We start from the raw sequence: 24,362 nt of genomic DNA, 5'->3' as shown, positions 1-24,362 counted from the left end.
GCAGAGGCGTCGCCCGCTGCACGAGGGGGCATTTCTTCAATTTTCTTCGAAAAGCCGGCAAATTGATCGCCGATCACGACGAAGGCTTCGACTACGACATGTCTCGCGCGCGCATCGTCCGCAGCGCGCTCTCGACAAAGCCGCAGCCTGGCGGCGGGCTCGGTACTTTTACGCTGCCGTGCCGCAAGATGGTCATTGAATACTGCGAAAAGAGCGCGGCCAGCAAAGGCACGAGGGACTTTTTGCTGAACCAGCTCGCGCCGCTTGCGCGTGCACACCCCTCGGTCGAGTTTGTCGTCCAGCCACGCCCGCAGCGTGCACCGCTCCTGCGTGGATTCTACTGTACGTGCCATAACTAACGCAGTGAACGGCCGCACGAAAGAAATGTCGACGCACAACCTCCCGGCGACGCAGATCGGGCCCAAGGCGCAGCAGATCCTCGACTCGAGCGGCAAGAAGACGCATGGGCTCAAGCGCAACACGGTCGAGTCCTCGAGCGAGTCGGCACGCGGCATTTGGAGTCCGCTGCACGATGATCCCCGCGAACTTTAGTTTGTAGTATACCAAAAGTGCAGCTGCACATGGGCCACGTCACCCAACCAATACACTGTCTCGTAAGTAGGCATTTTGGCGCGGACGCTGCGGCTACCAGCGCGCTTCGCCTTCGCCCTCGCCCTCGCTTCGCCCTCGCTTCGCCCTCGCTTCGCCCTCGCTTCGCCCTCGCTTCGCCCTTCTTTGTCCCCCGCGTATGCCGCCGCCTCATCCCTCGGCCGAAAGGTTATTGCCCAAAACGCAGTGGATGCACGTCGGTGCAACACAACGACCCCAGGTCAGCCGGTGGATCACTCCCGCCTTCGCTCGACCAACCCGCAGCGGCGCAACCACTACAGCGGCGCGGCGGGATGGAGACACTCTTCGGCCGCAAGCGGCGCACACAGAAAGACGATGCGAATGTGCTGCGCGCCGGCCTCGAAGAGGGCCGGACGAGCACCAGCAGCATGCGTGACGTGCCGACCATCTCGCCTGTGCGCGCGTCTGCCATGCAGGGGAAAAGCAGTGGAAATGCGCACGACACGACACTGACCGAGGCGCTTGTCAAGCCGCCGTCCATACGTGCCATTACACCCGGCCTTGCTGCCACGGGAACGCCGCGCGACGCCGGCGCAGCGGCGCTCCGCCGCTCGGTCATGTCGCATCTGCCCGAGGCGCGTGCATCGCGCCCGCCCGATGCAGATGTAGAGCGCATGTTTGCCGACCTCATGGACCGCCGTGACCTGCTGTCGAACGCTGGCACCGCACCGCTCTCGAGCGATGCGCGACAAAACATGATGACATTCAGCGTCGAGAAAAAGTGGACGCTCGTCTACAACGACCTCTTGACCGAGCAGAGCAATGACCGCGAGCGCGAGCGGGCACGCCGTGTATTTCCAACCAGCACACCGAGTGCGCCGGCGCCGCAGTCGACCATGGTCCTGATGCGCAACTCACCAGAGTGGTTCATCAAGAAGTTTATGGACGGCACAGTGACGAGCAAGCATATCGAGTCACTTGCGGTCACACTACGTACGTGCGCCATTGGCTGGCTGCAAAACTTTGTCGAGGCCAAAGGCACGCCGGTCCTCTCGTCCTTCCTCGCCGGGCTGCACTCGCGTGTGCCACCCAGCGGGCAGGACCTAGCGCTGGAGTACGAGGTGCTGAAAGCCTTTCGCTCGCTCTTTAACAGCAAGCCCGGCGCACACGATGCACTGCAGCATCCCAAGTGCATTAGCGGCATCACGCAGTCGCTCGTCTCGACGCAGCTCTCGACACGAAAGCAGGCGTCCGATATCCTCCTCTTTTTGTGCCACTGGGAGAAGCCGGAAGGGCACCGCCTTGTGCTGCAAGGAATCGACGACCTGCGTGCGGTGCACAACCTCCCTGGCCGCTTTGACGGCTGGTTCTCTGCGCTCGAATCTGCGCTCGACGGCCGGGGGCGCATGGGCAGCCTCGTCGGTGCGTCGGACGAGGTGCGGCGGCTGCAGCTCACGAGCATGCCGGAATCAGGCCTGACGGAGTATGTCGCCAACAACATGTTCCTCATCAATGCGATTGTGAACAGCGACATTGTCGACTCGCTCCAGGTGCGTGTTCACCTGCGCAGCCAGATGACGGCGAGCGGCATCGTGCGTATCATGACCAAGATGCGCGCGCTGATGACGCCGGACCTCGATACACAGCTCACCGTGTACGAAAAAGGCGCGGCGGCCGACCAGGAGGAGCTCGTCGAGTCGATGGGCCGCGAAGGCTCTGCGCTCCTCGACCCACACGACCTCTTGCAGGCGGTCCTGAGCCGCGTCCAGGACACGCGTGCGCGCGAGTTTCTGCTCAGCGCACTGCAGCATCTCTTGCTCATCCAGCGCGAAGGGGCCGATTTGGTCCACTCCTACCAGCTGATCGACTCGATGGTGTCGACCGTCGCGATGGACCGCAACGGCGCCGCGACACAGGGCGACCTCGAGTCCCTCCTGGGCACATCGGTTAGCAACGTCCTCGGGCGCTTCGCCGAGCAGGACCTCCTCGAGCGCACGCAGGCTGAGCTGCGCGACGCCCGCGCACAGCTGCAGGCACGCGAAGCCGAGACGACGCGCCTACGCCACGAGCTCGAGGCGTCGCAAGGCGGCCTCGTCGGCCAGCTCCAGAGCCAGCTTGCCGAGGCGCAGCAGGACCTCGCCATGTCGCGCGAAAATGCCTCAGGCCTCCAGCGGGACATGGACGAAATGGAGCGGACGTACGTCGACCGTATTCTTGCCCTCGAACTGGGTCTGCGCGAGTCCAACGCGCTGCTCAAGCAGCACGAAGAGAACGCCAACGCGGCCTTTGCCCAGTTCGACCGCCAGGTGTTGCGCGACTCGCTCGAGCGCCAAGTCGAACGCAGCCGCACGATCCGCAAACTCGTCTCGACGACTGGGCGCCAGGAGCCGCTGCCCCCGCTCGACACGTCGCCGGACCCCGGGCAGGTGCCCCGCTTTACCGGCGCGCCGCCGCTCCCGCCCGTACCGCAGGGACCGCCGACACCGACGCCGCCGACACCGACGCCGCCCCCACGCGCTCCGGAGCGCACGACGCCGACGCAGATGGACCGCAGCATGTCTGCCGACGCGGAGCGCATCGGCAAGGCGGCGCTCGACCTGGACGTGTCCGACAGCAACGAGGGTACCGAGCCGCCTCCGCCGTCCTTTGATGAGCTCGACGAATGGAGCATGCAGGCTGTCTTGGCCTCGGGCATGGCAAAGAATGCGGATTTGCAGTCACGCATGAAAGAGGTCCGTGCGTCGCGTATCCGCCGCCGGAACGACTCGTCCCTGCCGGGCACGCCCGAAAAGGCGGCGCGCATCGAGCAGGACGAGGCACCGACAGATGAGGTACCGATAGACGAGGCACCGGCCAAAGACGCCAAGGAAGACGTCGGCGAGGTTGCACCGCCGCCACCACCGCCGCCGCCTCCTCCGCCACCACCGCCCGGCGGTGTCTCCCCGCCCCCTCCGCCGCCGCCGCCACCGCCGCCGCCTCCTGGCACGGCCGACAGTGGGATTCCGCCGCCGCCGCCGCCACCGCCTGCGCCCGGTGCACCCCCCGCGAATGCATCGCTCATGGCGCAGCTGCGTGCGCGCGTGAGCTCCAAGGGCGAAGGGGAGCCGAAAGACCGCTCGTCGCTGATGGACGTGCGCACGAGCTTTGCGTCTGAGTCACTGGGCCCTGCTGGCCCCGTGCACGCCCCGCCTGCCCCGCCGCTGCACGGCGCAATGCCCGGGAACTTGCGCAAGAGTGTGCTGGACATGGCCAAGGGCCGCATGAAGCAGGTGCAATGGGACAAGCTCTCTGCGGAGCATGCGTCGGCCACCGTCTGGGGCAAGACAGGCGTGGATGAGGAGACGCTCCGCGACCTCTTTCTGCACCAAGGTGTCTTTAATGAAATGGAGGAAGAGTTCAAAGCCAAAGAGGCCTCGAAAAAGGTCGCTGCCGCTGTCAAGAAGGACCAGAAAGAGCTGCAGACGCATCTCAACTATGCGACGCGCCAAGGCATTGAGATGGTGCTCAAGCGCGTCAAGAGCCGCCTTACGGACAGCAAGCAGTGTACGCCCGAGGAGGTTGCGCACCTCATTATCCAATGTGACCCCCAGGTGTGCGACCAAAGCATCCTCACCGAGCTTCTGCGGTACTACCCCGAGTCCGAGACCAAGGGCCGGTTGGGCGAATACAAGAATGCCTCGGACGAGCAGCTGCGTCTGCTGCACCCTGCCGACCGTCTGGTGGTGCTGCTGATGACGGTCCCTCATTTGAAGGACAAGGTCAAGGGCCTGCTGTACATGTCCAAGTATGCCGACACCATCGAGCTGATCCGTACCGGACTCACGCGTATCCGCCGCGGCTCGGAGGCGATGATGAATGCGCCCAAGTTTGCACAGCTCCTCTCGATCGTGCTCATGTTTGGCAACTACCTCAATGCAACCGGTATCAAGGGTGGTGCGTACGGTTTCCGTATCAGCAGCATCAACAAGCTCGTCGATACCAAGGCCGGCGACGGCACGACGCTCTTGCACTTTGTCGAGCGTACTGTCTCGCAGCACTTCCCCGAGCTTGACGGGTTCACCGAGGAGCTCACGGCGGCGACAGAGGCGTGCCGCGTCCAGCTCCTGGACCTCAAGCACGACCTCGCCGAGCTCAAGTCGGGCAACACACAGCACAAGAAGGAGCTCGATCGTCTGCTCGGCGAGCACGAAGAAAACCTCGAGGATCCCTACGCCAAGATCATGCTTCCTTTCCTCCAACAGACGACCAACGAGCTCTCGCGGCTCAACGACCAGATTCAGCACACGGAGCGCGTCTTTTGCGATGCACTGCGCTTCTACGGCGAGGGTCCCGACCCCATCCGCCGCGGCTTTGTCGCGCCCAAGTCCATGCCGACCGAGGAGTTCTTTGGCATCTTTAAAGAGTTCCTCACCGCCTACCGCAAGGTCAAGCAGGACAATGCGGTACGAGCACAGCAGCGCGCCGCTGAGGCCGCGCGCCGCGCCGTCGCCCAGGAGCGCGAGCGCGAGCGCAAGGAGGCCAAGCAGCGCAAAGAGGCCGGTGTCAACGACAATGCCGTGCTCGAGTCGCTCCTTGGCTCGCTGCGGGCGAGCGGCGGGACGCCGATGCGCCAGCGCCGCAGTGCGCGCCGCAACGCGCGCAAGCCCACGGGAGAGCTGCGGCCAGAGGATGCCGAGCCGCTTCCCGAGAGCCCGTCGAGTGTCGCTGCCGTGATGCTTGCCAAGCTCCAGGGCCAGCCGCGCGAGGGGGCCGAGGCCGATGCGCTGCCTGTCGCGCAGGCGACCGCTGCTGCGCGGGCCGACCGCCGCCGCGAGCGCCGCGAGCGCAACAGCGTTCCAGTGCTCAGCGACCTGCCGACGCGCACCAGCAGCCGCGCAGATACCCTATCTAATTCCGGCTCGCCGCCAGCGAGCCCCGTGGAGGACGACAGCGGAGCATTTGACTCGATGGTCGTCGCCGAGCCTTCGTCGCTGGACGAGGACCTGTCGTCCTTCCACTCTACGCTGCCTCATACGCCCGAGCACCTCGTGTCGAGGACGCCAGAGCGGCCGCGCACCGCGGGCACGACGCCCCGGGCGCCCTCGCCCGACTCGTTTTACGAGACACCCGAGCGTCCCTCTCAGCACCGTGGCGATACTGGCTCGCCGTCGAGTACGCACTCGGCAGACGTCCTTGTACCTCCCTATCGCTCCACAGGTTTTGAATAGGCGCATTGTACATTCTGAGGCTACTAGAAGATCACGTCGCTGTCCTTGCCGGCGCTAAGCATGTCGCCCTCGGCCTTCTCGATGACGGACGCTTCCGCACCTTGGATCTCTTCGGTCTCCGGCACGCCCTCGTCCTTGTCCTCGGCGGCGGCCTCGCGCTTCTTCTTGCCTTGCACCTTTTTCAGGCGGAAGAACTCCTCGCGGTCCATCTCATCGAGCTCCGAGACAATGTACTGGGTCAGTCGAAGCACGTACAGCAATCGTGTTCTCGAGCCGGGGAATAATGACGTGCTCAATCGCATTCACACGGCGGTTCGTCAGGCGGATGACCTCGTCGAGGATCACAAACGCCGTCTGCAGACTCGCGAGGTCGACGAGCACACGCAGCGCCTTGGCGTACGTCTCGCGGGCCTTTTGTACCTGCTGGCCACCGCGGCCCAGACCGGTGAGGCTGAACTCTTGCGGCGCGGCCGTCGACTCGCCCTCCTCCGTATCCTTGCTCTGCTCGCTGTTATCGCCCGAGGACTGCACGGCGAACGAGGGGAGCAGCACACCGCTAATGTTCTCCTGGCGTGCGCGCACCTTGAACGTAGCGTTCTTGACGTTCTCACGTACTGCATAGCCAATATCACCCGTCGCATAGCTCACTTCGACCATGCTGAACGCAGCGAGCTGCAGTACCTTGCCCATCTGCTTTTTGGCGTCCTGAATCTTGCCCGTGATCGTGCGGAAACGCTTCGAAAGCGCATCCGCCTTGCGCTTCAGGAGTGAGTGGCCATTCTGTGCGCCTTTCAGACGAAGCTTCGTGTTGCCCAGCGTCTGCCGCGTCGCAAACACGGCCTCTCGCTGTCCCGAGGACGACATCGTCTCCACTGGTCCGACCGCACGCACGCGGCTGACGCAACCCGCGCAGTTCGGCCGAGAGTGCCCGCTTTTTTTGGTGCGCGGCGCGCTGCGCGCACCTTGCGGAAGCAGGCAGGATGGGAAACGGCGCGCGGTAGGTAGCGCGTACTGACGCAGTGCACAACAGAAGCGTGAGCGTAACGCAAAGGCAGCGGGTGGCAAGGATGCCAAGTCGCAGCTCAAGGCCAACGAGGCGGCCAAGAGCGTAATCTGTCAAGTGTGTCGTCAGACCTTCCTGATGACGGTCCGCGAGCCTGCGTACGTCGAGCGACTAATCCAGATTGCAGCAGCATGCTGAGAACAAGCACAGCAAGGTATGCAATACGACTAATTCAGACGATCAAGGAGTGCTTCCCGACCTGGACGCCGGCGGCGTAGGGATATCGTGTGCTTGTAGATCTACAGGACTGAAACGGCGAAATGGGTGTTAGCCAGGACCGATCTTGGGGAGATCATTGATGTCGGTCAGCGTCTCGAGGTACGCGTTGAACGAGTCAACCTTTTCTTTGTGCGACTTGCGCGCCTCTTTGCGTACTTGGTCATGGAGCTGTGTGAGTGAAGAGAGATACGTACCCGCTTCAGACGCACTTCTTCGAATTTTTGCTCTGCCTTGGTTGCCGTACGCGCAGGCGCAGGCATCTGCGAGGCGGGCTTCACCGACGACGTGTCCTTGCCCTTGGAGGGCTCACCGCCTTCCGCACGCACCGCCGCCGAGGTGCTCGACTTTTTCTTTTTTCTACGTTAGCTTTGTAACGTACTTCTTATCATCGCCTTTCAATTTCAACGCCCCTCCGGGTTTGAATGCATACGGCGACGACATCACGCTCTCGCGCCCACCAGAGTGGTCGTGCGGCGTGGAATTGGAGGGGAATTATGTAATGCAGCTGCCCCGGAACGAGGCTGGACCAACACGTCTATGCGTTTTGCGGCTGGTCTGTTTTCCCGTCGCAGCTTCAGTGTTAGTTCTCGTGTACTCGCAGGTGCGCCTCCTAAACGATCTGCGCCAAAGTCCAACGGTCCGAACCCGCTGGTGTTTGTCTTGCTAGGAGCCATTTCTTTCGCTGGCCTCTCCTACGTTACCAAGATCCGCGAAGCCGAATCCCGTGACCCGACTCGCGAGAAACGCATTCCTGCTCCTAACCCACTGATTCCCACTCCGAAGAAAGAAACTGAGTAAAATGTCTACCCCTGAGTACGACGAAAACAAGGTCGTCGTAGTGTTTGTCCTTGGTGGCCCAGGATCGGGCAAGGGCACTCACTGTGCGCGCCTCGTCCGTGACTATGGCTTTGTGCACCTGAGCGGTACGTTTCCGTATACTAACAGTAGCTGGTGATCTGCTCCGTGCAGAACAGGCGCGCCCTGGCTCGCAGTACGGCCAGATGATTGCTGAGTACATCAAGGACGGCAAGATCGTGCCGATGGAGGTCACCATCGGTCTCCTGCGCAACTCGATCCAGGCTGCGCTGGAAGAGAATAAGAAATCGACCAACGAGGGCTGGGGCGAGGGCCGCGGTCGTTTCCTTGTCGACGGCTTCCCCCGCAAGCTTGACCAGTCGTTCAAGTTTGAAGAGACGGTGCGTTCTTTCCATGCTTATTCCAGGTCGTTCGCGCGCAGATGGTGCTGTTCCTGCAGTGCACTGAAGAAGTGATGCTCAAGCGTCTCTTGCACCGTGGCGAGACGAGCGGTCGTACGGACGACAACGCCGAGTCGATCAAGAAGCGTTTCCGCACGTTTGAGGAGACGAGCATGCCGGTCGTTGAGTACCACCGCGAGAAGGGCACCGTCATCGATGTCAACGCGGTCAACCCCGTGGACGAGGTGTATCAGGACATCTGCAAGGCCATGGATGCCAAGTTCCGCCAGATTAACAAGGCATAGACGTACTTAGGCGTGCGTAAACCAAAAACAAAAAAATAGGTCCATCCCGGGTTCGAACCGGGGTCAATGGAATTTTGCGAATCCAATCAAAATCCACTATACTAACCACTATACGAATGGGCCATATCTCCAACACAATTAATACACCGGCCGTTTAAGAACAGCACGCTGTTACACGCGCGTGCACAGATCACGACCTCGCGCCACTTGCGCATCACAGAGCAACACCTGGAAGGGGATGGAGACAATAGACGCCAACAGGATGCCGAAAGAGTCGCCGAGCTGCGTAAGATAGGGGACGTACGCCGACAGATCCGATACGGAACTCGTACTCTTGCCGTTGCAATGCGGTCGGTTGCGCTCCATTGGGCGTTGCGCGATCCGAGCTGCCGATACTGCTCATGACAGAGACACTTGTGTTAGTTGCGCAACGTACTAAGCAGCACCGCCTGCAAGGCCCTCCACGGCAATGAGTACAATGACCAGCGAGCGCGCAATCGACTCGCGGAACCATGCAAAGACACTCTCGGTGGTGAGGAAGAACATGAGCGACCCTTGCACCATCGCAGGCGCCCACAGCCACTTTTTGGGGATCGCAGGCAGTCGAAGTACAGAAGTGTAGGAGCGCGAGAAAAAGACAAACGTCTGCATAAGAAAGGTGGACATACCTGGTATGTGAGCTGGTATAGAGGGTAGTAATCGCGCAGCGTGTGAATCATGGTCGAAAGGAGCCAGTGCTTGCTTGCGTCAGGAACGGGGTACAGGAGAGTAGGTGCCTGCGTTAGTCACAGTACATACGATGCCTTGGTTGATAGTGTACTCTGCAAAGTAGACAGTAACGAGGGGAAGGATATAAGGGATGAACATGGGGCGTAGAAGCTGCATCTTGTACGCAAAGGAGAGGGACTCGGCAGGCTGCTGCCTTGGCTCTTCCACTGCATCATCCTCCCCATTGGTCTCGGGTCCCATGAGCGATTGAGCTGCCTCGTCGCTACTCTGACCCGACCGCCTCGAAGTCGACGACATAGGCGGAGTAGGCAAGAGGCCAAAGAAGGCAATCGCCATCCCAAACGGAAGAAGCGACAGTGCGCCAAGGCCCGTGCGCACGCCCAAAGGACGCACAATCCACCATGCCAAAGCGCCCGCAAGGCCCGCAGCTCCCGTACCACTGGCAAACCAGCCGACGCACTGCGCCGTGACATTGTATGGATAGCGCGTCGTGTATTGCAGGTAGGTGACCTCACCCAGCCCACTCACAAAGCTCGCAAGTGCAATTCCAGAGAGACGCACAATCAACGAACTAAACAACGCCGTGATCTGGGTAAGACGAAGCACGTACCAGCATGCCACTAAACGCGGCCGATACGCACGCCACAACACGGTGGGCATACCAAATCTCGCCTTTTAGAAAGTACGGAAAGATTGCCTTGGCCAGCAATGCCGGTGCAATATTCACAAACGCAAGGAGTCCAGTAGGTACATGCGAAGGAAGCAGCTCAATGGCCGCGGTAAGAATCACGACATAGGGCAAGTTGTTCAGCAGACCGAGAATGAACAAACCCACTGCGCCACCCGCACCCACTGTGCTAAGCGCTTGAGGAGCGGCCTCCTCTCTTTGGATTGTGTATTGCGCCTCGCTGGCCATGTCCCGCAACGGAATGCCTGCCTCCGCTTCACGCGCTTCCATGCACCCAGCGCGTGGATAAGTGGAGTGGCGCTGCACACCTCCATGCATCGGTGATCTACAGCCTATGTCTTGCGGAGGCGATCGAGGCGGTCCTGCAAAGCCGACTCGTCGCTAGCCGCTCCTGGCGCAGTGGCACCGCCGACGCCCTCGCCGATTGCGACGCGCGCCGGGGCGTTGGCCTGTGCCAGTGCTGGTGCGCTGTCGGGGACGTTGCCGAGCTGCGTCAGCATGAAAACGTACCTTTTGGTTGACCGACACGCCAATTTCATCGAGGACTTCCCGTAGAATCGTATCACTCTCTTCGTCTTCACCGATACCCTCGCCCATAGCATCATCTTCGCCCAGTGCGTCTTCCATTGTATCGTTCATCATCTCGTCTTTCATATCCATCGTGCTTGACTCGCGCTCAAATTCTTGCAAAATGCGCTGGACAGACATGATATTCATAGAGCGATTCATCGCACCGAGTGCCTGTATTAGCCAAGTCACATACCTTGGTTGCTCCACGCATCGCCTCAGACATTTGTTGCGAGCTGCGCAGCGTCTGCATGCGTAGCCCCACCGCCTGAAGCTGGGTGCTCATTTGGTAAAACTTGTGTACATTGCGGCGGATCCGCACCAAGTCACGAGCCATCACCTTGCACGCCGCCTGGGTGAGTGTGGGAACCTACCATCTGTCCTTGCCGTGCATTCTTTTTGATATCCGCTACGAGCGTCTTCTCCTGCGCCTCGAGTTTGGTACGCTCGCGATCTAATTCACGCCGTGCGCGCTGTAACGATCGGAGATGTTGACGCAAACGCTCTTGCGGCGTTTGAGAGCGCCCGAAAAGCGCCTCGAGCAATGGCATCTCTCGCGCCCTGGCCACGGATAAGTGGAGTAGCTTGCTTACATTAACGCGCGTGGCAGTGGGTATGGGGCAATAAACTTTTAGTCAATCGCGCCATACACGCTATGTATTGGTCTATCTTCATCAAGCTCGAGCGAGGAGTGGCATGGGTGGGGACTAACGAACCCTACCTACCATTCCCCCAACCATGACGGAAAGTGTGATCTATGAAGGGGATCAGGTGCCTATTTCTGCCGGAATGTACGACGAAATTCCCCAGGACTTGGAGAAAAAGGACAAGTATGGCTTCAGCCGCATTCGCATTGGTCCGCCCATCACGACGGGTATTGTCCCTGTGGACGAAAATGAATCGGCAATCAGCATTGGCGAGCAGATCGAGCAGGAGAAGGAGAATTCCATCAAGTACCGGTCGTGCAGCTGGCAAAAGACGGCCGCTCTCCTCTTCTCGGAGTACATTTGCCTGGCCATCATGTCGTTTCCCTACTCGTACTCCGTCCTGGGTCTCGTGCCCGGCATTATCCTGACTGTGGTTCAGGCTGGATTCGTTTTGTACACCTCGCTGATCGTGTGGGAGTTCTGCCTGCGCCACCCTGAAGTGCGCGACGTGTGTGACATTGGCCAGATGCTCTTTTTCAACTCCAGGATTGCGTGGTGGGGTACGGCGTTCATGTTTATCCTCAACAACACGTTCATCATGGGCCTGCACGTCCTTGTTATTGAGCGTTACTTGAATACCATGACCAATCACCCCTTCTGCACGATCGCATTTGGTGTTATTGGCGCTGCGGTATCCTGGCTGTGCTCGCTGCCGCGCACATTCAGTGCACTGTCGCGTCTGGGCACTGCTTCGGCGGTCTTTACTTTTGTCAGTGTGCTCCTTGCGACCATTTTCGCTGGTATTCAAGACCACCCGGCGGGATACAATCCCGATCCGAACCATGTTACGGCCGCCGGTGTCAAGATGGGTGGCGATCCCACCGTCCTCATCATTCCGGCTGTCGGCACAACGTTTGTGTCGGGTGTGAACGCATTCTTGAACATTGCCTATACGTTCATTGGACAAATTACTCTGCCGAGTTTCATCGCCGAGATGAAGGACCCGTACGAATTCCGCAAGTGTATTTGGGTGGTGACGATCTGTGAGATTATCGTCTTCAGCGTTGTCGGCGCTGTGATTTATGCATACACGGGAACGCAGTACAACACTGCGCCCGCGTTTGGCTCGCTCAGCGACGACGTCCAAAAGAAAATTGCCTTTTCGTTCATGGTCCCGACCCTAATTTTCCTAGGTGTGCTGTACGCCTCGGTGTCGGGTCGTTTTATCATGTTCCGTCTGTTCCAGGGCACGAAGCACCTGACGAGCCACACGATGGTGGGCTGGGCGACCTGGACTGCAATTCTCGCTGTGCTCTGGGTCTTTTCCTTCATTATCGCTGAGATCATTCCGTTCTTCTCGGATTTGCTGTCGCTCATGAGCTCGCTCTTTGATTCCTTCTTCGGATGGATTTTCTGGGGTGTGGCGTACCTCCGCATGCGCCGCGCCGAATACGGCCCGCGCTTCTATGCCGTTCGCGGTATTCGCGGCTGGGTTGGTTTCATTGTAAACATTTTGATCATTGTCGCAGGCCTGTTTTTCCTGGGCCCCGGTACCTACGTACGTGTTTTTACTGACTCCAGGCATCGGTCGAGAGCATTATTTTGGATTACCACGCTGGAAACGTCCGTGGTGTGTTTGACTGCGCAAGCAACGCATTGTAATGAAAACAAAGGGGGGATGTGTGATACATATTCTATGTATAGAAAACAAGCTGATATACAAAGCACAGGTTTTTTTAGGCATGTAAGTGCTTGTGGCGACAAAAAAGGATTAGGAAGGTGCATAAATGCACGGGCCAAGCCAGGTGGTGTCAACATCGCAGCCCTGCGTCCCCTCTCAGTCGAGAAGATCGGTGGTTCTTTTGACCGTGCCCCGCGGGCTATTTACACCCTCTACCTCATCCCCTGCAGAAATGACATAGAGGGCCTGAAATTGTTGGCAGTGCCCGTAATAAGATACTTGCATTCCACATGGTACCACGTGCTGAAAGTCTACGCGCTGATCTCACTGCTCGGGCCGAACCTCCACAACCCCGGCTGGACTCGGCCATCTCGTTGGAGCTGAACGGCGCAGCGCGATGGCGTCGCTAATCCCACCGAAGCGGCCCGCGCGCCCCGGGAGGCCGAAGCTGTCACTTCCTATGAGTACGTTTTTCCATGCTAAACCAGTCTCATCTCCCAACCAGGAGCGTGAACATTCGTGCGAGCGTAACGAGACACGCACCGATGACGCGACCATTATGCCTTTCCGTTCACAGGAGGCGCTGAATGAGAATCCTGGAGACTATATGGACGAACTTCAGCGCGTTGTGCAGCGAATGCATATTCCTGATGACGCTCGTGAGAGCAACGGCGGTCCGAACCGCCTCTCGCTGAGCTCTTTGGAAGCCAGCGACCTGAGTTCGAGCGATACGTCGCCTAACAAGCGTGCATCGTGGAACTCGAACAACTACTTTTGCCATACAGACGCACCGGAAATGCGCACCTCGGCGTCTGAGCCTGGTTACTCGCGTTCTGAGCCGATGGTCCTCGAAGGGAACTTGGAGGTGCTCGAATCGCTGGGCGAAGGCGCGAGTGGCGAGGTCGCCAAAGCGCGTGTTAAGAGCACAGGCCTGATTGTGGCTCGCAAGGTACGTCTTGCTTCTCATCCAGACCATTGCGACGTCGCCCGATCCTACCATCCATCGCCAGCTCCTCCGCGAGCTGAATGTGAACCAAACTTGCCGGAGCGAGTACATTGTGGAGTACTATGGCGCATTCTTTGAGCCGGAGAATGCCACGATTACCATCTGCATGGAGTTCTGTGAGGCGGGTAGTATGGATACGATCTACCGTCGAGTCAAGGCCCGCGGTGGGCGTATCGGAGAAAAAGTGCTCGTGAAGCTCGCTGGATCGATCATCCACGGCCTCGAGTATCTGCACGAGCGGCGCATTATCCACCGTGATGTGAAGCCCTCAAACATCCTCGTCACTCGCTCGGGCTTTGTCAAGCTCTGTGACTTTGGCGTATCTGGCGAGCTGATTGACAGCGTTGCCGGCACCTTTACCGGCACGAGCACTTATATGGCCCCCGAGCGCATCCTCGGCCACCCCTACACTGTTACGTCTGATGTCTGGTCGCTCGGTGTTACGATTCTCGAGCTGGCCATGAACCGCTTCCCGTTTGCCTCGGAAAGCGACGCGCCCCTGGGCCCTATTGAACTAATGACCTACCTTCTCCAAGCCCCCCTGCCGAAACTGGAAGACAATGAGGCTCAAAATATCAAGTGGAGCCGAGCGCTGCGCGACTTCCTCGATCGCTGCCTGGTGCGCGATGGAACTGTACGCCCCCCTCCCCGTGTGCTGATGAATCACCCTGTGGTGAAACGCAGCGAGGCAATCCCCAGCAGCGACATGGCGCGATTCGTAGCCAACGTCTGGAAATGGCCGCCGTCATAGCCACGTGCTTATAAATCCCTGGAAAAGGCGTGGAGGTTCCTTCCGACATGGGCGCCACGCAGTCCCTGCCTAACGGCGAGGGCCGTTTCCGCGCGTATAACAACCAGGATGCTGTCGCAGCAATGCTGAAGCACCACCATGGACTTGCACTTGCTAATACTCCGAGCAGCAGCCGCGCGGCGCAGTGCCCTATCGCCCACGACGGCGGCGCACTGACCCAGGGCGACGGACTCAACCCCCTGAACAACATGCCCGAACTGACCCAGGCGAGGGCTCCTTCGCAGATGGTCGAGCTGTCCAAGGAGAGGACAGTATCTTCCATTCCCCGTGCGCCGAGTTCCGCCGCGCCGGGCGCCGCACCGTACGATGCGCCCGCTCAGTGCCCGATTCCCCACGAAGCGCGCGCTGCGGAGAAGCCCGCTGCGTGCCCTGTGAAGCATGATGGCGCCGATGGTCAAGACCAGCCTGGGCACTGGGAGTACCCCTCGCCGCAGCAGTTCTACAATGCGCTCGTGCGCAAAGGATGGGAGACGCCCGAGGAGAGCATCGACATGATGGTGCTCATCCACAACTTCCTGAACGAGCGCGCATGGCAAGAAGTCGTGGAGTGGGAGAAGCTCGCTGGATCGGACGTCTCCAAGCTGCAACTAGCGCGTTTCCAGGGCCGGCCAGGCACGCTCAGCCCTCGTGCCCGCATCTTTAGCTGGCTCGGCTGGGCGATGCCGGACAAGTTCTCGGCGGAGCCGCCGTTTGACCGCCACGACTGGATTGTGCGTCGTGCGCCTACGGAGGCCAACCCTACGGGCGAGGAAGTGCGCTACGTAATTGACTATTACTCCACGCCCGACGACACGGAAGAAGACGAGGCGAGTTTCAACCTCGACGTGCGCCCCGCGATGGACTCGCTCGAGGCGTTCCGCACGCGCTGGAAAAAGACGTGCGAGGAGTACCACTCGGGTGAACTTCTTGCGCCTTTCCGCACCCCCGACGAAAACGCAGAGGCTGCGCGGGCGGACGCGGACGCCGCCGCGGCAGCTGCTGCCGCTGCCCAGGCCAAATAGTTGCACGTGGCTAGACAAGACTAACTCCGGTGTGGAGCAGAGCGGTTGCGTGCTCTGCGGCCACGACGTGCATGAACGGCGCTGTACCACCGGAGGCCGGAGCGCAGGCCAACGGCTCCGCGCCGCTCGATGCGTGCCTGGATGAAGCAATGGACCTAGCAATGCTGATCGTCGAGCGCGAGGCCAAGGCGCTTCAATACGTCTCCGAGACGCTTCAAAAGTCTCCGGAGAAGAAGGAGCGCTTCCGCCAAGCGCTCGCCCTGGCGCTAGAAAGCACGGGACAGGCTCACGGGGGTCCCAGTGGAAAAATTATTGTCGTTGGTATTGGAAAAAGTGGTACGTATCGGCTCTGATCCAGGTATCATCGCACGAAAGATTGCATCGATGCTCCTATCGCTTGGCACACAGGCCATCTTTTTGCATCCTGCCGACTGCCTGCACGGCGATCTCGGCGCCGTCTTTCCCGGGCATGATGTTGTTCTGGCCCTGTCCTACTCGGGCCAGTCGCACGAGACCGTGTCCTTTCTCGATCTCGAGCCGGTGCGCCGGTGCGTACGCATTGCGATGGCCGGCGATCCAAGCTCTCCTCTCGTCCAGAAAGCAGATGTGTGGCTGGACTGCAGCACTGCACCTCCTCCGCACACTGAAGCGCCCAGCGGAGGGGTATCCGGCGCTCTCGCTGAGGCGTATCCTGCGATCCCTGCGCCGACCAGCAGCACGACGGTTATGCTGGCTCTGGGCGATGCATTTTCCATTGCGTTGACGCGCGCCAAAGGAATCGAAAAAGCAACGTTTAAGCGGAACCACCCTGGAGGCAATCTGGGCATGGTCTTTCGCCAAGAGAAGGAATAACGGCTATGGGTCAGTGCGGTATCCGTTGTACATCTCCGCAGCGGCAGGGAGCGTAGAGTAGCTCATGTATGTACAAAATATGCGCAGCAGCTCGTTGGAGGCTGCCGGAAGCAGCTCTTGGGTGTCGCGGCTCTGTGTCACGGGCTTGACCTCGCCTACGTTCGACAGGAGGATGTGGCGCAGCTGGGAGTTGGGCACATCCTTGACCAGGAGCCAGCGCACACGAAAAAGACCTTTCCAGCGGTGTCCTTCCGCCCAGATCGAGCTGCTCTGGCTGTAGTCCAGACCAGACATCATCTGCGCCACACCGCAAAATCGGCCACTTCCGTTCACGGAGAAGAAGAGGTAGATCGGGCCGATGTGGCCACTGGTCGCCCACGCCTGATCTAGACGCCGGTTGCCCTTTTCCGTGCTCGTCCAGACGCCGTGAACAAGCGACTTTTCCACGTCGACGTCTGTGAAGCTTTTGATGACAAACGAGCGCACAGGTATAGAGAGAGAAGGAGAAGCAGGGGGCATGTAAGAGTAATAGTAGGGCATGTAAGGCGTGTATTCCTGCGCCTGCGCATCCAGCGCACCGGCGGGTGATGCGGGGTGCGAGTTGGTCCGGTCCAGGCCCATTTTCGACGTCGGCGACGTCATAGGAGGATCCGACAGCGACATGCGCGCAAGAGCCGCGACGGGATCCGAACCCCGCCGCTCGTCGCGCTCTGCCGGCGGCTCGTGGAGTGCAAGCGGCGGCCAGAGCGACGACGACGAGCGGATCGACGACGTACGACGCGGCGAGTCGTTCGTCGCCGACTCGGCCAGCTTGCGCGACGGCCAGAGCGACGCGGACGCGGACCGGGCGCCGACTCCGTGGGGAAGGGAATCGTTGAAATCGGTCGTGACTTGCAGCGATGCATTGCGGCGCGATCCTCGCGATAAGCTCTGCGAATGGTCCATGGGCATGCGCTTCGGCGGCGGCCACTGCATGCTCGGTGCCAGCGAGTCTGCCATCCACGTACCGTGATCGAGGCTCGAATGCCGCGATAAGGCGGCGCCGGAGCCGTCGCTTGCCGGCGAGTGCGGCAGGTGCGACGTGGGCGACAGCGGCAAGTGCGACGACGACGGCTTCGACAGTGGCGAGTGCGGCGAGATCGGAGGAGCACGGCCCCCGGATGGACGGCGGGAGAGTATGCCATTTTCCTCCGGCCAGGCAGGTGTCAAGCGATCTGCACGGAGCCGGGCTTCCGCGGCGTGTACCTCCAGTGCCGAATGCGGCGCACTGTGCCGCGGCACGCTAGGAACAGCGGTCGGCCACACCTCGCGCTTATCCGAGACAGAGGGGCGCTGGGGCGACCACGCCTCCTCGTCGCCCCACACATCCGGAGGGAGGCGCTGGTTGCATGCTTCCCCTTCGACTCCCACTCCGTTTTTTTGCGGCCGAAAGTTCGCGCTGGGAAGCGCTGCAAAAGACGCACGCGGGCGGTTCCCCCGCATAAAGAGACGCTGCAGTAGTGCATCGTGCTCCGCCTCGGGGTCCAGTGGCCTGGCACTGGGGCGTCCGTGCGGCGCATCCTCTTTTGGAGTCTTTGGATGTGGCTCAGCTTCTTCGTCCACCATGCTCATCAAAGCGGTATGGGATGGTGTGCGCCACGTGCCGCGGGCGTTGGCGTCGCGGGTGCGATGCGCGCCTTCGCTCATTGCGGTCGTGAAATGCCGGTGGGCGGCGGCGGCACCCCGATCCCGATGACAAAGCCCGATGTAGCCCGATTGTCCTAGTTGTCCGTGCGCATCGCGGCGAAGCGCTGGCGCAGGGCCTCGGTGGAGGCCGCTGGGCGTGCCTCTGTGCGGTCCGCCGCGGGTGCGTCGGTCTCTCTACGGAACTTGGCCTTGAGTTCGGCGAGGCGTGCATCCATTGCTGCGCCAGACTCGGACGGGCGCGCAGAGGGCGTGGGGCGCGGCGCCGGCGCCGGCGCCTTGGCGTCCTCCGCCGCGTGGTTCGCCAGGGCACGCTTGATGTAGCGCTGGAAGATGGGGCCCGTGTTCTGCAAGGAGCGGTCAATGTCGGGCTGCTTGCTGGGGTGGCGCTTCTGGAACTCGTACAGCTCGCGGATCGCAGCACGCGACTGGTCTTTCTGCGAGATCCGGTCAAAGATGCCGCGCAGCTCGACCGTCGCCTCGTCCTCGGCGGGGGGGGCAGCCGCCGGCGGCGACTCGCGCTCGGCCGCGTCGTCCGCGTGGTGGGCCTCCTCCGTGTAGAGGAGGCGCAACAGATAGCGATAGACGTGGCTGCCTTCGGGGTCCGAGAGCGTGTCGAGCATCGTCAGCGCCTCTTCGCCAACCGTATCGATAATTTGCTTCAAAACATTCGTCGCGGTGATCAGGGGGATGTCTTTGAGTGCCGCCTGGCGCTGCGCGCGGTGGCCCCATTCGACGGGGGGGATGGTTTGTAGGAACTCTTCCACTGTGGCCAGGAGCCGCGCGCCGTGGATCTGCTGCGACTGGAGCGCGCCAGGGAGCTTGCGCGCCACCTTCCACAGGCACTTGATGACGAGTTCGGCAAAGCGCGTCGCCCGGTCGAGCGCGTCGCCACGTTGGCTCTCAATGTCCTTGGTCGCATCGGCCAGCACGTGGAAGCATGCGGCATAGACGCTATTGGGGTCACACGTCGACAAGACGCGCAACACAACAGCATTCAGATGCTTCGAGAGAGTCTGCGACGCCTCGTCCGTCTCGACAGACACGTCCATCAAACGGAAGAGGAGCGCACTCAGCACGGCCTCGATCGCGGGCTCTGAAAGGAGGGGGGTGCCATTGGCAAGCTGCTGCGCCTCGAGCATCACTAGGATGGTCTGGAGGACATGCTTTACATAGCGGTGGTGGACCACAACGCCGTCGTCCGTGCGCGACACGGTATTGCCGAGCGCAGTAAGCACACTTTCGGCAAGCGCATCCAGAAGCGTCTGGGGAACAGGATTGATCAGCGCAAGGTGCTCCTGCATCGTCTTGAGCGCTGCAATGCTCTCTTCCGAATCGGCACTGCACACTTGCGCGAGGTCCGACTCGAGCTGGGGGTCGAGCGGCTCGGGCTCGGCAAGGCTGCGGCGGGGCGAGCGCGACGGCGTGGCCAACTCGCTGAGCGAGCGGCGGGGCATACGTGCGACAGGCATGACCGATGGCGTGGACGGCGCACCGAGCGGCTTGACCGGCGTCGGCGGCGCACTGACGTCGGCGGCTTTGGGTGGCACCGCCGCTTTCTCGACCGGCGCCCTCTCGCGCGGAGCGGCGCGGTCGCCCTTGTCAACGACGGCCGTGCGCTTGAGGCGCTCCTCGAGCATCGACTCGTCTTTCGGCGGCAGAGGGCCGACAAGGCGCCAGATCTGGTCGCCTTCGCTCTTGTACGCCTCGGCGAGCACCTGGAGCGCGGCGCTGCGCACCGCCGCGTCGCGGTCGCCAATCACCTGCGCAACGACAGGGAGCGTCTTGCTCGGCGTGCACACCTGCAGCCCGTGCCGCGCAAAGAGGTACTCCATCTCGACGAGCGACTCGGCGCGCGTGCGTGCGTTCTTCGACGCGAGTCCGTGCTCCTGGAGCATCTGCACATGGCGGCTCGGGGGGCACAGCAGCGTAGTGCGGTGCAGAATCTCGCGCACATGCTCGCGGAAGGCTGTCTTGGTGTCACCGATGCGTAGAATGAGCGCGAGGAGGAGCGTTTGGCCCTCTTGCTCGCTCAGGTGGTACTCGGCCTTGATGAGGACGTCGACAAGCGCGGAAAGCACTTCGAAACACTTGAGCGCGACGCTCGTGTTCTTGTCGAGCACGCGCAGGCAGACATACTTGACCAGCAAGTCCGTATTCGCCACGACACTCGCCACCATCTCGTCAGGGACGGGGGGCGCAGTGAGGAACTCGTACAGCGTGCCGAGGCCTTGCAGGTAGTCGCGCTCTGCACTGTGGTCCTTGCTAAAGAGCGCGTCAATCAGCGCAGGCGCACAGCACGATTCCATCTGGTGCTGCAGATGGTCAATCTGGTCCGGGCGCACCGTGCCGTCGCCCGCCAGGAACGGCGCCTGGCGCAACGCCGCCTTTTCGCGAATCACCTTGTACTTGGGATCCGACGTAATAAACGGCGGCGTATCGACGGGCGCCGGCTTGGCCGCCTCGGGTGGCGCTGGGCGGCGCACGCCAGGGGCAGGCGCGCGCAGCGTACGGCTCACGGCCGTCGGCTGCCGCACGCCAGGGCGCGGCGTAGGGCGCGCGGCCGGCTTCGCGGCTGGCGCAGGCGCGGCGGCAGGTGCTTTGGGTGCCGCCTTGGCGCCGCCACCGAGCGTCGCGGCCTGTGCACGCGCCGCATCGACAAGCGGCAGCGCGGTCGATTTGGACGCAGTCTTGAGACCATTGCACTGTTCGACCACGGCCTTGTGGCCAGCGCGTGCGACAAGGAACGGAAGCAGGCCTTGTGCCGACTTACGCACGCCGGGCGTTCGGTCATCCAATGCAACGACAACCGAAGGAAGCAGCGGCGTGAGGTCCGTGCCTGGCGCCGGCGCCTGCTCTTGCATGCGCTCGAGCAGCCATGTAAAGGCATCCTGTCGCAGCGTGGGGTTCGCGCCTTTCCCGTCGAGCACCGGCCCCATTGCCGTGACCATCACAGGAAGGCCGACCTGGCCGTAGATCGCGGTGAGGGACGCCGCAGCAGCAGCACGCACCGGCGCTTTGGCATCGGCCAGTACCTGCGTGATCGGAGGGACAAACAGGCGCGCATGGCTCTCAAAGCCCGCATGCATGCCTTGTGCAAGCTTGGCGGCAATGTCGAGCGCGAGCATGCGTACCATGATGTTGTTGTCCGCGTACCGTGCACGGAGCGGCGCGCTCAGCTCGCCCAACGAGCCCTTGAGGCGAGGATGCGGCTGCAAGGTGCTCTGGATAGTCTCGAGACCTTCTTTGCGCATCTTCCAGTTTGCATCGCCCAGCTGTGCGATTGCGGCGCTGGGCAGCAGCGCGTCGACGTCGACACGCGGCACGAGGCGCTCGAGCTCGGCCTCGTCGGTCTCGCCCCCGACTGGCGCCTCGGCCTCGTCTTCCGCCGCCTCTGCTGGGGCCGCGTCCGGCGCAGCTGTGCCACGTACGGTGCGTGTCGGCGCAGGCGGCGCGCCTGCGTTTGCAATCTCAGCCTCGATGCTGGTGCGCAGTTGGGGGTTGAGGTCGCCGAGCATCGCCTGGAGCGTCGTGCCGACGTACATCGCCAGCGTGCCCATCGCCTTGGTCGCATTCGCGCGCACGGCCGCGTTCGCCGACTTGAGCGAAGTGATGAGGAATCCGACGACGCCTTTGATGTCCACGCCGCTCGTGCCAAAAGCAAGGAGCAGCTGCTCGAGCCAGAGAATCGCCTCGGCCTGCGCCTTGGGCGCCTTGAGCGCGCCGAGTGCGGGCAGGGCGCGGCTCACGACAAATGCCGGCGTGACAATCTCGGCATAGACCAAGAGCGTCTCGCCCGCATTGCCCTTGAGCTTCAGGTCGCCGAGCTTGTCGCACAGCGGGGCAATCGTCAGCGCCGCTGCTGGGCGGTCAAATGACTGGTTCTGCTGCGCAAGCGCCTGCAATCCGCGGTAGATCTCGTTGAGCACCTGAAAGTTGCTCTCTTTCCAGCCGGGGTACTTTCCCAGGAATCGCGCCAGGAGCTCGGCGTCGATCGAGGTGTCGGACGACAGCAGCGTCGTCAGCGTTTGGGCGCCTTCTAGACGCTCTTTCCAGTTGCTGTTGCCGAGCTGCTCGCGGATCTTGTCCGGGACAAGATCGGCAAAGTGTCCTTCGGCGTCTTCTGGCGAGTATTTGAAGCGCACCTTGTCGTCCTTCGGCGCGGCAGCCTTGGCCGGCGCCTTCGCCGGCGCCTTCGCCGGTGCAGGGCGCGAGACCGGGGGGCGGGGCGCAGCGGCAGCGGGCGGCGCAGCAGGAGCCGCACGGGGAGCAGCCGGCGTCACGCGGGGCACCGGTGTCGCACGAGGCGCCGCCGGCGAAGGACGTGCTGCGGCTTGCGTCGGGCGCACCGGCGTGCGTGCCGCAGGAGGAGGCCGACCGCCGGCCGGGCGCGCGGGTGAACGCACCGTAGGCTTGGCAGATGCCGGGGCAGCCTTGGGCGGTGCACGGGCTGCGTGTGCGACTGCGGGTGCGGCGGCGGGTGCGGCTGCTCCTTTCTTTGCCTGAACCGTAGCCGAAGTAGCCTCCTCTTGCACCTTGCCTTTCTTGATATCGTCGAGCGTGTCGAGGTAAGGAAGCATAGGGCGCTCGCCGACGAGTTTGAGCAGCGTTCCGAGACCTGCTGCACCTGCGTCGCGGACGTCGCCAGCGCCGTCCTTCATTGCACCCAGCAGGATCTTGGCAATGGACTTGAGCTCCGGCGGCGTCGGCTGCACAGGCGTCGTCTGGAGGCACCGCACAAGGAAGCGCATCGCCCCCGCCTTCACCGCAGGGTTCTTGTGCGCCGAAACAGCCTCGATCGGCTCGAGGACGTCGCTCAGCGTGCCGCAGTGGAATAGAGCGTCGAGCGTGTTGCTCAGGACCTCGACAGGCCCTGGCTTGCGCTCCTTGAGCTTTTCGAGGAGCGCAGGAAGGACATAGAGATAGCGGCTCGCATCTGTACGCAGGCCCTTGGCAAGCGCCTCGAGGCAGCGGCATGCCTGCATCACGACGTTGATATTCACGTCCTTCACAATGCGGAGCTGGATTGCCTGGACGTACGGCTCGTAGCCGCCGTCCGGCTGCAGACGAATGGACTCGGTGAGTGCCGCATGCAGCGACTCGAGCGCCTCGAGCCGCTCCTGCCATTTGGCCGAGGCGATCAGCTCGAAAAAGTTCTTGGCAAGCTTACGGCTTTGGAGGGCGTCGTGGGCGTCCGCGAGCTCGTACGCGTCGACGGTCGCCGGCGCCGGCGCCGGCTCCGCGTCTTGCGTCACCTCACTCTCCTGTACAGGCGCGGCGTCAGGCGTCTCGTCGCTCGGTGCGGCTTCCGCGGGCTTCTGAGAAAGGAGGAAGCGCGTCGGCTGCCTTGTGCCGGCCTCGGCAAACTTGGCCTCGAGCTCCTTCACCTGGATCTCTTTGAGCTGTGCAAGGGTCGGCGCGAGTGCCGTGCCGAGGTACTGGTGCAGAGCCACGGTAAGCGCCGTGCCCTCTGCACGGACGTTCTTGTCGGCGTGGCTAAAGATGTCTGGAATGCGCTTGACGATCGGCTTGGCGCTCACTTGTGGTGTTCCAAACGCACTGCATTAGTATACAAACGTACCTGACCAGCTCGTGGAGCGCGGCGACGTTTGCCGCCACGACCTTGGGCTGCTTGGACGAGAGGAGCTGCAAGAGGTCCGTCTGGGTCAGCAAAGCAACGCACCGAGATGCCCTCGCACCCATTTTGGTCCTCGTTTTCCGCATAGAGAAGCACGAGGTCCAGGGCGGCCTTCCTCGTGCCGGTGCGCATCGAGCCAAGGCACTTTTCGGCGACCGCCGGCAGGACGTGCTCGCGTGTGCGGCCGGCCTTGCGCCCGCCGTACTGTACAAAGGCGGACACAGCCTCAACACCCTTCTCCTGTGCCGCTGCATTCGAGTCGAGGACCATGGCGCGCAGCGTGTCCGTCTGGCGCGCATACTCGCCGAAAACTGGATCGTCCTCCGACGCTGTGCGCGAAAAGACGCGCGTGAGCTCCTCGTAACCCGACAATCGCGCTTTCCATAGCTGGGTCAGCACAACGACCTACTTTTGAAGAGAGCCTCTCCTCCAGAGACAAGCTCGACAGGTCGTCCCCACCGCCGGAAGGGGCGCTCGCCTCCTCCATAGGCATCGTGGA

At 61.8% G+C, this 24,362-nt stretch overlaps 13 protein-coding genes and 1 non-coding gene across 14 annotated transcripts; 7 read left to right on the top strand and 7 right to left on the bottom strand.

Annotated features, from left to right (window-relative positions):
- Positions 1-98: 98 nt before the first annotated feature.
- Positions 99-552, top strand: MRPL51 (39S ribosomal protein L51, mitochondrial; the record flags this gene model as incomplete). Its single annotated transcript, XM_060265900.1, has 2 exons — positions 99-342; positions 365-552. The coding sequence occupies 2 exons, from the start codon at positions 99-101 to the stop codon at positions 550-552; spliced, it is 432 nt and encodes a 143-aa protein (XP_060121883.1).
- Positions 553-902: 350 nt separating this feature from the next.
- MJAP1_001952 (uncharacterized protein) lies at positions 903-5,777 on the top strand (the record flags this gene model as incomplete). Its single annotated transcript, XM_060265899.1, has 1 exon — positions 903-5,777. The coding sequence occupies one exon, from the start codon at positions 903-905 to the stop codon at positions 5,775-5,777; it is 4,875 nt and encodes a 1,624-aa protein (XP_060121882.1).
- Positions 5,778-5,800: 23 nt separating this feature from the next.
- Positions 5,801-6,641, bottom strand: VMA8 (H(+)-transporting V1 sector ATPase subunit D; the record flags this gene model as incomplete). The annotated part of the gene is made up of 2 exons (XM_060265898.1): positions 5,801-6,010; positions 6,033-6,641. 2 exons carry the CDS (start codon positions 6,639-6,641, stop codon positions 5,801-5,803), a joined length of 819 nt encoding a protein of 272 aa, XP_060121881.1.
- A 466-nt stretch (positions 6,642-7,107) lies between these two features.
- MJAP1_001950 (uncharacterized protein) lies at positions 7,108-7,500 on the bottom strand (the record flags this gene model as incomplete). The annotated part of the gene is made up of 3 exons (XM_060265897.1): positions 7,108-7,227; positions 7,254-7,416; positions 7,439-7,500. The coding sequence occupies 3 exons, from the start codon at positions 7,498-7,500 to the stop codon at positions 7,108-7,110; spliced, it is 345 nt and encodes a 114-aa protein (XP_060121880.1).
- A 358-nt stretch (positions 7,501-7,858) lies between these two features.
- URA6 (UMP/CMP kinase) lies at positions 7,859-8,560 on the top strand (the record flags this gene model as incomplete). The annotated part of the gene is made up of 3 exons (XM_060265896.1): positions 7,859-7,982; positions 8,005-8,255; positions 8,282-8,560. 3 exons carry the CDS (start codon positions 7,859-7,861, stop codon positions 8,558-8,560), a joined length of 654 nt encoding a protein of 217 aa, XP_060121879.1.
- A 37-nt stretch (positions 8,561-8,597) lies between these two features.
- Positions 8,598-8,683, bottom strand: MJAP1_001948. The gene has a single exon. It is a non-coding gene; the product is annotated as a tRNA-Gln (tRNA).
- A 48-nt stretch (positions 8,684-8,731) lies between these two features.
- BTN1 (battenin CLN3 protein) lies at positions 8,732-10,205 on the bottom strand (the record flags this gene model as incomplete). Its single annotated transcript, XM_060265895.1, has 6 exons — positions 8,732-8,842; positions 8,865-8,955; positions 8,997-9,205; positions 9,229-9,336; positions 9,359-9,877; positions 9,900-10,205. The coding sequence occupies 6 exons, from the start codon at positions 10,203-10,205 to the stop codon at positions 8,732-8,734; spliced, it is 1,344 nt and encodes a 447-aa protein (XP_060121878.1).
- Positions 10,206-10,309: 104 nt separating this feature from the next.
- DID4 (ESCRT-III subunit protein did4) lies at positions 10,310-10,797 on the bottom strand (the record flags this gene model as incomplete). Its single annotated transcript, XM_060265894.1, has 3 exons — positions 10,310-10,465; positions 10,488-10,718; positions 10,741-10,797. The coding sequence occupies 3 exons, from the start codon at positions 10,795-10,797 to the stop codon at positions 10,310-10,312; spliced, it is 444 nt and encodes a 147-aa protein (XP_060121877.1).
- A 485-nt stretch (positions 10,798-11,282) lies between these two features.
- Positions 11,283-12,853, top strand: MJAP1_001945 (uncharacterized protein; the record flags this gene model as incomplete). Its single annotated transcript, XM_060265893.1, has 2 exons — positions 11,283-12,749; positions 12,773-12,853. 2 exons carry the CDS (start codon positions 11,283-11,285, stop codon positions 12,851-12,853), a joined length of 1,548 nt encoding a protein of 515 aa, XP_060121876.1.
- Positions 12,854-13,332: 479 nt separating this feature from the next.
- MJAP1_001944 (mitogen-activated protein kinase kinase) lies at positions 13,333-14,629 on the top strand (the record flags this gene model as incomplete). Its single annotated transcript, XM_060265892.1, has 3 exons — positions 13,333-13,336; positions 13,361-13,821; positions 13,844-14,629. The coding sequence occupies 3 exons, from the start codon at positions 13,333-13,335 to the stop codon at positions 14,627-14,629; spliced, it is 1,251 nt and encodes a 416-aa protein (XP_060121875.1).
- A 47-nt stretch (positions 14,630-14,676) lies between these two features.
- Positions 14,677-15,690, top strand: CYC3 (holocytochrome-c synthase; the record flags this gene model as incomplete). Its single annotated transcript, XM_060265891.1, has 1 exon — positions 14,677-15,690. The coding sequence occupies one exon, from the start codon at positions 14,677-14,679 to the stop codon at positions 15,688-15,690; it is 1,014 nt and encodes a 337-aa protein (XP_060121874.1).
- A 71-nt stretch (positions 15,691-15,761) lies between these two features.
- Positions 15,762-16,542, top strand: MJAP1_001942 (uncharacterized protein; the record flags this gene model as incomplete). Its single annotated transcript, XM_060265890.1, has 3 exons — positions 15,762-15,990; positions 16,049-16,238; positions 16,347-16,542. 3 exons carry the CDS (start codon positions 15,762-15,764, stop codon positions 16,540-16,542), a joined length of 615 nt encoding a protein of 204 aa, XP_060121873.1.
- A 3-nt stretch (positions 16,543-16,545) lies between these two features.
- On the bottom strand, positions 16,546-18,147 carry MJAP1_001941 (uncharacterized protein; the record flags this gene model as incomplete). The annotated part of the gene is made up of 3 exons (XM_060265889.1): positions 16,546-17,655; positions 17,788-17,933; positions 18,006-18,147. 3 exons carry the CDS (start codon positions 18,145-18,147, stop codon positions 16,546-16,548), a joined length of 1,398 nt encoding a protein of 465 aa, XP_060121872.1.
- Positions 18,148-18,302: 155 nt separating this feature from the next.
- On the bottom strand, positions 18,303-24,356 carry MJAP1_001940 (uncharacterized protein; the record flags this gene model as incomplete). The annotated part of the gene is made up of 4 exons (XM_060265888.1): positions 18,303-23,784; positions 23,807-23,886; positions 23,909-24,250; positions 24,273-24,356. The coding sequence occupies 4 exons, from the start codon at positions 24,354-24,356 to the stop codon at positions 18,303-18,305; spliced, it is 5,988 nt and encodes a 1,995-aa protein (XP_060121871.1).
- Positions 24,357-24,362: the final 6 nt, after the last annotated feature.

The sequence above is a fragment of the Malassezia japonica genome, chromosome 3, assembly GCF_029542785.1.
Source record: "Malassezia japonica chromosome 3, complete sequence".
Lineage (NCBI taxonomy): Eukaryota > Fungi > Basidiomycota > Malasseziomycetes > Malasseziales > Malasseziaceae > Malassezia > Malassezia japonica.
This window is presented reverse-complemented; position numbering and strand designations above follow the sequence as displayed.